The sequence below is a fragment of the Pristiophorus japonicus genome, chromosome 17 (genome assembly GCF_044704955.1).
Source record: "Pristiophorus japonicus isolate sPriJap1 chromosome 17, sPriJap1.hap1, whole genome shotgun sequence".
Taxonomy (NCBI): Eukaryota; Metazoa; Chordata; class Chondrichthyes; family Pristiophoridae; genus Pristiophorus; species Pristiophorus japonicus.
The window spans coordinates 44941496-44953712 of NC_091993.1; the positions used below are offsets into that span (position 1 = coordinate 44941496).

Sequence of the window (12217 nt, forward strand, 5' to 3'; positions counted from 1 at the left end):
GCTGATTCAATGGCCATTCACCTCCACCCTCAGCTTAACAGACATGATGCCCGAGCAGCAAGAACCCTGCAGATGAGCACGTAAAGTTAAAAGGTACGCTAAAATATATTCTTAGTGATGTGTAAACAAGGTTATAATGAGCTTAATTGGGTCCCCCGCCGCTGCGTGTTGGGTCTGTTCAGCGCTGACAGACGCGACATTGGGAACGGCGCGTGGCAGGGGGTTCACAGCGGGTTCCCGGCCCGCTGGGGGGAAAAAAACTCTCCCATCCGACCCGCCACTGATCGCGCCCACTGACCCCCCACAGAATTCCGGTGAATGATTCCAAAGGTCTATCATTCTCAGCCTTGAATGTACTCAACAATTCAGCATCCACAGGCTTTGGGGTAGAGAATTCCACAGATCCACAACCCTCTGAGTGAAGAACTTTCTCCTCATCTTAGCCTTATATGGCCCACCCTTTATCCTAAGACTACGCCCCTAGTTCTAGACTCTCCAGCCAGTGAAAACAACCTCTCAGCATCTACTTTTTCAATCCCCCGCAAAATCTTGTATGCTTCAATGAGATCATCTCTCATTCTTCTACACTCCAGAGTTTAGGCCCATTCTAGTCAATCTCTCCTCATAGGACAACCCCTCTCATTCCAGGAATCAATCTGGTGAACCTTTGTTGCACCATCTCTAAGGCAAGTATATCCTTCCTCAGATAAGGAGACCAAAATTGTACACAGCACTTCAGGTGTGGTCTCACCAAAGCCCTGTACAATTATAGTAAGACGTCATTACTCTTGTACTCCAACCCCCTTGCAATAAAGTCCAACATGCTATTTGCTTTCCTAATTGCTTGCTGTATCTGCATGCTAACTCTCTGGGTTTCCTGTACAAGGACACCTAAATCTCTCTGAACACCAACAGTTAATAGCTTCTCACCATTTAAAAATTATTCTGTTTTTCTATTCTTCTTACCAAAGTTAATAACCTCACATTTCCCCACATTATACTCCATCTGCCACCTTATTGCCCACTCACTTAACCTGTTTGTATCCCTTTGCAGGCTATTTGTATCCTCGCATTTACTTTCCCACCTAGCTTTGTATCATCAGTAAACTTGGATACATTACACTCGGTCCCTTCATCTAGGTCATTGATATAGATTGTAAATAGCTGAGGCCCCAGCACTGATCCCTGCGACACTCTACTAGTTACAGCCTGCCAACCTGGAATTGACCCGTTTATCCCTATTCTCTGTCTTCTGTCCGTTAACCAATCCACTATTCATGCTAATATATTATCCCCAACCCCATGAGCCCTTATCTTATGTAGCACCTTTCATGTGGCACTTTATTGAACGCCTTTTAGAAATCCAAATATACTACATGCACTGGTTCCCCTTTATCTACCCTGCTAGTTAAATACACAAAAATCTCAAAACATTTGTTAAACGTTATTTCCCTTTCATAAAACCATGTTGACTCCACCTAATCATATTATGATTTTCTAAGTGCCCTATTACCACTTTTTTAATAATGGGTTCCAGTATTTTTCTGATGACATGTTAGGCTAACTGACCTGTAATTTCCTGTTTTCTCTCTCCCTCCTTTATTGAACAGTGGGGTTACATTTGCTACCTCCCAATCCACTGGGACCGTTCTAGAATCTAGGGAATTTTGGAAAATCACAATCAATGCGTCCACTATCTCTGCAGCCACCTCTGTTAGAACCCGAGAATGTAGGCCATCAGCTCTAAGGGATTTGTCGGCTTTTAGTCCCATTAATTTCTCAAGTAATTTTTCTTTACTGATCATAATTACTTTAAGTTCATCAATCGCAAAGTCTCTGCCATTTCCTCTTTCTTCATTATAATTTCTCTTGTCTCAACCGCTAAGGGACCAAGGCTTACTTTTCCCACTCTTTTTTTTAACATACTTCTAGAAGCTCTTACAATCTGATTTTTATATTTCTTGCTAGTTTGCTCTTATATTCTATATTCTCCTTTTTTTAATCAATTTTTGGACGTCCATTGCTGGTTCCTAAAGCTCTCCCAATCCTCAGGCTTATTACTATTCTTCGCAGCCCGAGGTATGGAAAATGCTCCACGTTGTCCAAGGCTGCGCCGTGGATTTTGATGACGATGAGGTGCCAGTGCAGCCTTCAGTTGCCTGAGGAAGAGAGTGTTTGAAGACCAGGATCTCAAATCTGGCACCAAGCTTATGGTCTACAGGGCAGTAGTGATACCCGCCCTCCTATATGGCTCAGAGATATGGACCATATACAGTAGACACCTCAAAGCGCAGGAGAAGTACCACCAATGCTGCCTCCGCAAGATTCTGCAAGTCCATTGGGAGGATAAACGCACCAACATCAGTGTTCTCGCTCAAGCCAACATCCCCAACATCGAAGCACTGATCATACTCGACCTGCTCCGTTGGCTGGGCCACATCGTCCACATGCCCGACATGAGACTCCCAAAACAAGCCCTCTACTTGGAACTCCTACACGGCAAGCGAGCCCCAGGTGGGCAGAGGACACCCTCAAAGCCTCCTTGATAAAGTGCAACATCCCCACCGGCACCTAGGAATCCCTGGCCCAAGACCACCCTAAGTGGAGGAAGAGCATCCGGGTTGGCTTTGAGTTCCTCGAGTCTTGTCGCCGAGAGCATGTAGAAAACAAGTGCACACAGCGGAAGGAGTGTGAGGCAAACCAGTCCCACCCACCCTTTCCTTCAACCACTTTCCATCCCACCAGTGACAGAGACTGTAATTCCCGCATTGGACTGTACAGTCACCTGAGAACTCACTTTTAGAGTGGAAGCAAGTCTTCCTCGATTTCGAGGGACTGCCTATGATGATGATGATGATTTTCACAACATTATAAGTCTATTCTTTTAATCTAATACTATCCTTAACTTCTTTAGTTAGCCACTTTCCCCGTGGAGTTTTTATTTCTCAATAGAATGTATATTCGTTGAAAATTTTGGAATATTTCTTTAAATGTTTTTTTAATTTAGAGACAGCGAGAGGCGGAGAGAGGTGGTGATGAGGTGGAGATGAGTGACATCAGTAATACATGTGAAAACTGGTGCTGTGTTTTCGGATGATGTCGCCGAGGAGCAGCATGCAGATGAGAATTAGGAGGCCTCATCCTTTCTAGAACCAAAAAGAATCTCACTTCTTGTCTCCTAGAAAGGCTGGAATTTATTAGTGCCTTACCAAATCGCAACCATCCCAAAATGTTTTTTTGCATTCAGGTGCAATTACTGGTGTGTAAGCAAATATGGCAGACATTTTATACACAGCAAGATTTCACAAACATCGAATGAGATGAATAACCAATAGATATAAGTACATTTTCAATCCTGTTGGCCAGGATACCAAGAGAACTCCAAACTCTTCATTCTATAGTACCATAGCATCTTTAATACTTACCTGAACCCACAGTACAAACAGACAGAACCTTGGTTTAACATTTTGTAATGTTGCCAAAGAAAGGAGAGTTTTCAACCCATCAGCCTGTGGTGGACTTAAGTACCAAAGATGATTTAGCTCGCTTCCCCGACCATGCTGGTTCCTTGCTGGGTTATAGTTCCACAGGCATCAGTTGCCCTCTGGTATCTCCTCCTCCCAGTGGCAAGAATCTAGAGAATTGCTAGTGACAGGATTTTAGCCATGGGGATATCACGGCTGAGCTCAATCCAGTCCTCATCTGATGTCTGCACACCAGCAGAGTCAATGGACAGGGTCAACCGTGGCTCAGTGGGCAGCACTCTCGCCTCTAAGTCAGAAGGTTGTGGGTTCAAGTCTCATTCCAGAGACTTGAGTACAACATCCAGGCTGACACTCCAGTGCAGTGCTGAGGGAGTGCTGCACAGTCGGAGGATAAGAGGTTAAACCGAGGCCCCGTCTGCTGTCTCAGACGGATGTAAAATATCCCACAGCACTATTTCAAAGAGCTGGGGAGTTCTTCCCAGTGTCTTGGCCAATATTTATCCCTCAACCAGCATCACTAAAACAGATGATCCGGTCATTATCACATTGCTGTTTGAGGGATTGTTCTGTGCGTAGATTGGCTGCCGCATTTCCAGCAGAGACTACACAACAAAAGTACTTCCTTGGCTGTAAAGCCCTATGGTTGTGTTATAAATGCAAGTTTTTACTTTCTAATAATCAGGACCAGAAACTGGGGCTAAATTTCCTCCCTTCATGAACGCGAGGACAACCATAAATGCCTCTGGCACCTGTGCTCGGCACAGACTGTGATGGATCCTGGGATCGTGCCATGCAGCGTGACTCTGTGCTGCATTTGAGGAGGCCTAGCTTTAAACTAAATACATTCATGTCTGTTTTCGAGCCCAAGTGGCTCTGTTGGCCTTCGGTTTCACAGGTTGACCTCAACGTTTTGTTTCTCACACCAAGGGCGTACATTTAGACTGCACAAATCTGCAGCACTGGGTGTGGGGCCATGGGTTGCACACTTTCATTTGCCTCCTTGCAGATAATGGTAGCAGCAAAACCACAGGAACTACGTCGGTAGTTTTATGCACAGTTTTAAGTCGCACTCAAACGTGTTGTTGTAAGCAGCTAATAAACAAATGATGAAAGATAGACTGGCCTATTGACCTGACTGTTTCAGTACTGTGCTGGAGTTCATCAACAGCAAGGTGGGGGATGACAGCAGAGGATTTGGCCACCCATCAATATCATACACTGCTGGGTTAGGGTCAGATACAGAGCAAAGCTGTCCATCAGGCACCGGCACGTCAAGTACAGAATGCGTTAGATACAGAGTAAATTGTGTTCTGTGCTGGCCAATCAAACACTCCCAGGACAACAACAACTTGCATTTATATAGTGCCTTTAACATAGTAACTTTTCCCAAGGCACGTCACAGAAGTGATTATCAAATAAAATGTGACACCGAGCTACATAAGGATATATCAGGACAGGTGAAAAGAAGTTTGGTCAAAGAGAGACAGGTGGAGATGTTTAGGGAGGTAGTTCCAGAGCTTAGGGCCCAGGCAGCTGAAGGCACGGCCGCCAATGGTGGAATGGTGAAAATTGGGGATAGAAACTTAGAAAATAGGTGCAGGAGTAGGCCATTCGGCCCTTTGACCCGGCACCACCATTCAATAAGATCATGGCTCATCATTCACCTCAGTACCCCTTTCCTGCTTTCTCTCCATACCCCTTGATCCCTTTAGCCATAAGGGCAACATCTAAGTCCCTCTTGAATATATCCTATGAACTGGCATCAATAACACTCTGCGGTTGGGAATTCCACAGGTTAACAACTCTCTGAGTGAAGAAGTTTCTCCTCATCTCAGTCCTAAATGGCTTACACCTTATCCTTAGACTGTGTCCCCTGGTTCTGGACTTCCCCAACATCAGGAACATTCTTCCTGTATCTAACCTGTCCAGTCCTGTCAGAATTTTATATGTTTCTATGAGATCCCCTCTCATCCTTCTAAACTCCAGTGAATAAGGCCCAGTCAATCCAGTCTCTCCTCATATGTCAGTCCAGCCATCTCGGGAATCAGTCTGGTGAATCTTTGCTGCACTCACTCAATAGCAAGAACGTCCTTCCTCAGATTAGGAGACCAAAACTGAACACAATATTCCAGGTGAGGCCTCACCAAGGCCCTGTATAACTGCAGTCAGACCTCCCTGCTCCTATACTCAAAACCCCTAGCTATGAAGGCCAACATACCATTTGCCGCCTTCACCACTTGCTGTACCTGCATGCCAACTTCCAATGACTGATGTACCATGACACCCAGGTCTCGTTGCACCTCCCCTTTTCCTAATCTGCCGGCATTCAGGTAATATTCTGCCTTTGTGTTTTTGCCCCCAAAGTGGATAACCTCACATTTATCCACATTATACTGCATCTGCCATGTATTTGCCCACTCACCTAACCTGTCCAAGTCACCCCGCAGCCTCTTAGCATCCTCCTCACAACTCACACCGCCACCCAGTTTAGTGTTATCTTGGAGATATTACACTCAATTCCTTCATCCAAATCATTAATGTATATTGTAAAGAGCTGAGGTCCCAGCACTGATCCCTGCGGCACTCCACTAGTCACTGCCTGCCATTCTGAGAAGGACCCGTTTATCCTGACTCTGCTTCCTTTCTGCCAACCAGTTCTCTATCCACGTCAGTACATTACCCCCAATACCATGTGCTTTAATTTTGCACACCAATCTCTCGTGTGGGACCTTGTCAAAAGCCTTTTGAAAGTCCAAATACACCACATCCATTGGTTCGCCGTAGTTACATCCTCAAAAAATTCCAGAAGATTTGTCAAGCATGATTCCCCTTTCATAAATCCATGTTGACTTGGACCGATCCTGTCACAGCTTTCCAAATGCACTGTTATTTCATCTTTAATAATTGATTCCAACATTTTCCCCACTACTGATGTCAGGCTAACTGGTCTATAATTACCCATTTTCTCTCCCTCCTTTTTAAAAAGTGGTGTTACATTAGCTACCCTCCAATCCATAGAAACTGATCCAGAGTCGATAGGCTGTTGGAAAATGATCATCAATGCATCCTCTATTTCTAGGGCCACTTCCTTAACTACTCTGGGATGCAGACTCTCAGGCCCCGGGGATTTATTGGCCTTCAATCCCATCAATTTCCCGAACACAATTTCCCGTCTAATAAGGATTTCCTTCAGTTCCTCCTTCTCACTAGACCCTCGGCCCCCTAGTACTTCCGGAAGGTTATTTGTGTCTTCCTTCGTGAAAACAGAACCAAAGTATTTGTTCAACAGGTCTGCCATTTCTTTGTTCCCCATTATAAATTCACCTGAATCTGACTGCAAGGGACCTACGTTTGTCTTTACTAATCTTTTTCTCTTCACATATCTATTGAAGCTTTTGCAGTAATTTTTTTATGTTCCCGGCAAGCTTCCTCTCATACTCTATTTTCCCCCTCCTAATTAAATCCTTTGTCCTCCTCTGCTGAATTCTAAATTTCTCCCAGTTCTAAGGTTTGCTGCTTTTTCTGGCCAATTTATATGCCTCTTCCTTGATTTTAACACTATCCTTAATTTCCCTTGTTAGCACGGTTGAGCCACCTTCCCCGTTTTATTTTTACTCCAGACAGGGATATATAATTGTTGAAGTTCATCCATGTGATCTTTAAATATTTGCCATTGCCTATCCACCGTCAACCCTTTAAGTATCATTCGCCAGTCTATTCTAGCCAATTCACGTCTCATACCATCGAAGTGATCTTTCCTTGAGTTCAGGACCCTCGTCTCTGAATTAACGGTGTCACTCTCCATCTTAATAAAGAATTCTACCATATTATGGTCACCATACCCCCGACATTCAAGTCTCTTCTTCTTGGGCAGTTCCTCAAATTGAGAATGACTTGCTTCCACGCCAAAAAGGGATGAGTTCAATGAGTTTCAATGAAGGACCTAATATTCCAGGTCCTGAACTGCATATTGAAAGGTGGAAGATGCCTGTGCGTGGATTTTTTTTTTAAGGTGTGGTGGCCGTTGCACACCAGCCACCACACGGGCTTCACAGAGCTTGATCTTGGTCCAGTGGCAAGGGTTAACCAAGACGACTGGAGACTGCTATTTGTCTGCGGTTACAGAAGAGAAGGAGTGTATGTTCGAGTGTATGTGTTGAAATAGTTCTTTGTTGCAGATCGATTGCATTAGGATACATGTAGGACAGAATTGTTGTGTATGGCGGTCAGAGGGGGACACAGAGAGGCACATGTCCATATGTGCACTAGCAAACCATCTCCGCAGGGAAACGCCACAAATGCCTAATTCACCCCAAAGTGTTTTGTTTTACATTATGTGAACAGATCCAGATTTGCGTTTAGCATGTGTCGTAGTGAGTTGACTACAAGAAAGAAAAATGAAACAACCTGCATTTATATAGCGCCTTTCATGACCTCAGGATGTCGCAAAGATCTTTACAGCCAATGAAGTACTTTCGGAGTGTAGTCACTGTTGTAATGTGGGAAACGCGGCAGCCAATTTGCCCTCAGCAAGCTCCCACACACAGCAATGTGATAATGATCAGAAAATCTGTTTTCAGTGATGTTGATTGAGGGATAAATATTGGCCAGGACACTGGGGAGAACTCCCCTGCCCTTCTTCGCAATAGTGCCATGGGATCTTTTACATCCACCTGAGAGAGCAGACGAGGCCTCGGTTTAACGTCTCATCCAAAAGCTGGCGTCTCCATCAATGCAGCACTCAAGTGTCAGCCTAGAATTTGCTTGTAAACAAGCTTTCTTTTAGTCCTCAGCAATCTCAACAAGGGTTTGGGTGATGTTTCAAATTACTGGAACCAAACGTCAGCAGTTTTTTTTAACGTAACTCCAACCCAGGTACCTGGGTGAAACAGACTGCAAAGCTGTGCTATGATCCAGGGGCCCAGTGCATGAGTGCATCAGAGGTAGCTCAGTTTATGGGGCTCCGAAAATGATTTCTGTTTTGGTCTCTGGGGCCACCAGACACATTTCAGTTCCAAGTGAATTCTTGCTGGGTTGCTGACTGAGCCAGTGAGGGCATGAATGGTATGGTATAGTGTGTTTACATTCACGGGGTATTCAGCTTTTATTCTTCATACCTTCCTTTTTTGCGGTATTAGTTTCTAAGCTACAACTGACCTAGATATTGGCAGATAAAATAAGCTGTATTTCATTCACCAACACGTCGCAAGTTCAGTTTTATTTGTACTTTTCAGGACAATTTGAATTAAATTTGATCCCGCAGGGCATATACAGAAGGCAGGGTGTGTATTGGGGGCATCAAGTAGCCAAAGAAAGAAAGTCTTGTATTTCCTAAGCGACAACCCATTTTAATGGGGATATTTTAAGTGATGAAGATGGTATTGCAGACTGGAAATGTCGTCAATTTCAGGCTTGTAACCTGGAAGCTGTCACGATAAGCATTTTTGAATCTGCACATTTCTTTCACTAAAAAAAGTGAAACTGATTGTCTTAAGGCTCCTTTAGTTCACAATGGGCCTCTGTACCCTTACCGAGACCACAGCACCCCCTTAGCAGCAGAATAATACATTGGGCGAGAAATTCGGTTTTCGCGAAAACGGTGTTTTTTCGCCAAAATTACTGTTTTCGCTTCGCTACCGCTGGTAGGCCGGATAGTCAGCCTTTAATTTGCGCAGCGGTAAAAATCAGCGTTGCATGAGGATTCACGGCGCAAACCGCGAATTTTGGCAACTTTAGTCCGAGGCCGATACCGCTGCGAGAGAGGCCTTGGGAAGAGGGAAAAACTCCAAAAAGAAAATTGGAAAAAACAAAAAAAAATTCACACAACTTTTACAAGACACTTATCTATCGAATCGCTGAAAAATAATTTAAAAATGAAAACCTTAACCTACCTTTTTGCAGGTCTTCATACTTACCGCTGCTGGCAGGGCTGCAACGACAGGTTTTTCCCTGTCGGTATTCTGAGCGCAGAATACCGGTGCAGAGAGAGACAAATTTTGGGCGATAACGCTATTTCAGGTCTTGCGTGGCGGCGCTCCTCTCCCCAGCGGTACGTAAAAAGGTGCCGACCAGGTTTTCGCCAATTATGGTGAAATATCACCTAAAACCTGGTCGCAAAGTCGGCAAATTTCTAGCCCTTTGTGGTATAACCCGACCATTCTATTAAAACAGCAGATTGTGCAACTAACCATGAGCAATCCTTTGCTTTCCATCTGTAACAAAGTGCGCTGAGTGTGTGAGGGACAAAATGTGCACTTTGTGCAACTTATTATATACTACCGAGCTCCCATGGTGCTTCTCGTGCTTTGTGACAGCAAAAGTGTGATGGTAAAAAATGAGACAAAGAGCAAGTTTGCACTAAATGCAAGACTCTTGATATAAGTAAATATATATTTATATTTCAGCAGATCTTCAGTGCCATTGCTCACAGTAAATCAGACGAGACCTTTTATACATACAGGAATGTTGCACCATGCATTTCTCACTGAACTGAGTGTCAGAAAAAGTGTGTTTAAGCCGTACAGAGGGAGGATAGAAGGGATTAGTGAGTGTCAGTGAAGGAGAGATCATTACAGCAATAGAGAGATTTCTAGTCTTAGTTTTGTCCATGAGCAATGCCATGGGAACTCAACGAGAATCTTATACAAATTTTAAAATATGCATTTCTAGGTTTTAGATTACAGTTCGAACTTATTAACTCCCATTTATCACCTCCTTGAAACTCTATATTGTGATCTCGAAGCTCCCTTCCTATTATTTTGTATTTAGAATAAGCTACACAGACGTAACACAAACCCAAACAGCACTTGAAGGGGAAAGCTGAGGTACGTGATTGTACTGGAGAGGGTGCAGAGAAGATTTACGAGGATGTTGCCTGGACTGGAGAATTTTAGCGATGAGGAAAGATTGGATAGGCTGGAGTTACTCTCTTTGGAACAGAGGAGGCTGAGGGGAGACCTTATTGAGGTGTATAAAATAATGAGGGGCCAAGACAGTGTGGATAGGATAGACCTATTTCCCTTCGCAGAGGGGTCAACAACCAGGGGCATAGATTTAAAGTAATTTGTAGGAGGTTTAGAGGGGATTTGAGGGGAAATTTCCTCACCCAGAGGGAGGTGGGGGTCTGGAACTCACTGCCTGAAAGGGTGGTAGAGGCGGAAACCCTCATTGCATTTAAAAAATACTTGGATGTGCACCTGAAGTGCCGTAACCTACAGGGCTACGGACCAAGAGCTGGAAAGTGGGATTAGGCTGGATAGCTCTTTGACAGCTGGCGCGGACACAATGGGCCGAAATGGCCTCCTTCCGTGCTGTAAATTTCTGTGATTCTATATATTTGGGTATAATCCTTTACTGCTAGCTTGGCATTTGCAGTTTTGTAGTTTTTTTTTTTACCTCTACACAGTAATGAATCTAAAGGTTATTTTTCTTTCAAACAGGAGGCCTTGATCTGATCCTGATGCCCGGCCTGGGGTTCGACAAACACGGTAACAGGCTGGGTAGAGGGAAAGGTTACTACGACACTTACCTAGAGCGTTGCCTGCAACACCCAAAGGGCAAGCCCTACACCATCGCCTTGGCCTTCAAGGAGCAGATCTGCCAACAGGTCCCCGTGACCGAGACCGATGAGCCAATCGACGAGGTGTTATACGAGGTCCCGTAGCTGGGTTCATCCGAAACAGAGGAGCAGCACCGACATTGCTTCGAAATAAAGGACTGCAATCATCAACGAACAATGAAAGGAATAATCTCTTTTGAAGAGGAAAATAATTTATTTTTAACAAAGGAATTTGATTTTTTTTCTGATGATTATCCGCTGTTGCAAATATTAATGACAAAAATAATGAGAAACAGATATTTCACCTTGGATTGTTTTAGAAAACAGGCAAAAATAGATACAGCTACAACGTCCGTAATCCTTGGGACCAAGTCTGTTCAGGTTTAGGGTTTTTTTCCAGATTTCAGCCAAGAAAATCAAGTCTGAAATCCGTAATCTTCGACAGAATCCGTGCCGGGTTTTGAGTTCCGAAATCTGGCAAAATCCAAAATCCGGCATGGATTCAGCCGAGGATTCCGGATTTCAGACTTGATTTTGTTGTCTGAAATCTGGAATCCTCGACTAAATCCGTGCCTGATTTTGGGTTTTGCCTCAAAAATGTCCGGTTTTCGGACAATAATTCCGGACGACTCCATCAGCTGTGCACAAAATGTCTGGTTTTCGGACAATTCTGGTTTTCGGAGTTCCGGATTTGGGTCGTTGCACCTGTATTAACAATTTCTATATTTTTATGCAATGAAGATACTGTAATCCATCTTTAATTCACTGCATGACTCAATAAAAAGACCGCTTCTTGTCTGGGCAGCCATCACAGTACAGGAACTTGTCCAATTATTTTTTGGTTCTGGGGAAATCACATTCTCGGCATACTCGGCATCGTCAGTCTGGTCCCAGCCTCCACCCCCATGGGCCCCTAGTTGCTGCACTAGTGTAAAACCCCATCTACACGACAAGCCAATTTTCCTGCTCCGTTTTGCTCTCTGTGTGGGAGAATGATCTGAGTACAGTGCCGAGATGGGTGTGTGGTGTCCAACTGTGCTAATCTAAGCTGGAATCCTGAAACTGCTTACAACGCACCACGCTGTCGTGGCACTTGGATATGAGGACGGAAGGTCACCAAGGTCTGGTAAAAGATACGTGGCAGGAGAGGGGAAAATAAAGGATCCCACCCCAC

General features: G+C 44.3%; 1 protein-coding gene across 3 annotated transcripts in view; it reads left to right on the forward strand.

Moving 5' to 3' along the window:
• Positions 1 to 11859, forward strand: part of mthfs (5,10-methenyltetrahydrofolate synthetase (5-formyltetrahydrofolate cyclo-ligase)) — a 149227-nt gene extending 137368 nt beyond the window's left edge. For all 3 annotated transcript variants that reach the window (XM_070858702.1, XM_070858703.1, XM_070858705.1), the window contains exon 3: positions 10925 to 11859. In XM_070858702.1, the coding sequence (XP_070714803.1) occupies positions 10925 to 11148 (224 nt within the window). In that variant the 3' untranslated portion in view covers positions 11149 to 11859. The remainder of the gene's footprint in view (positions 1 to 10924) is intronic.
• Positions 11860 to 12217: the final 358 nt, after the last annotated feature.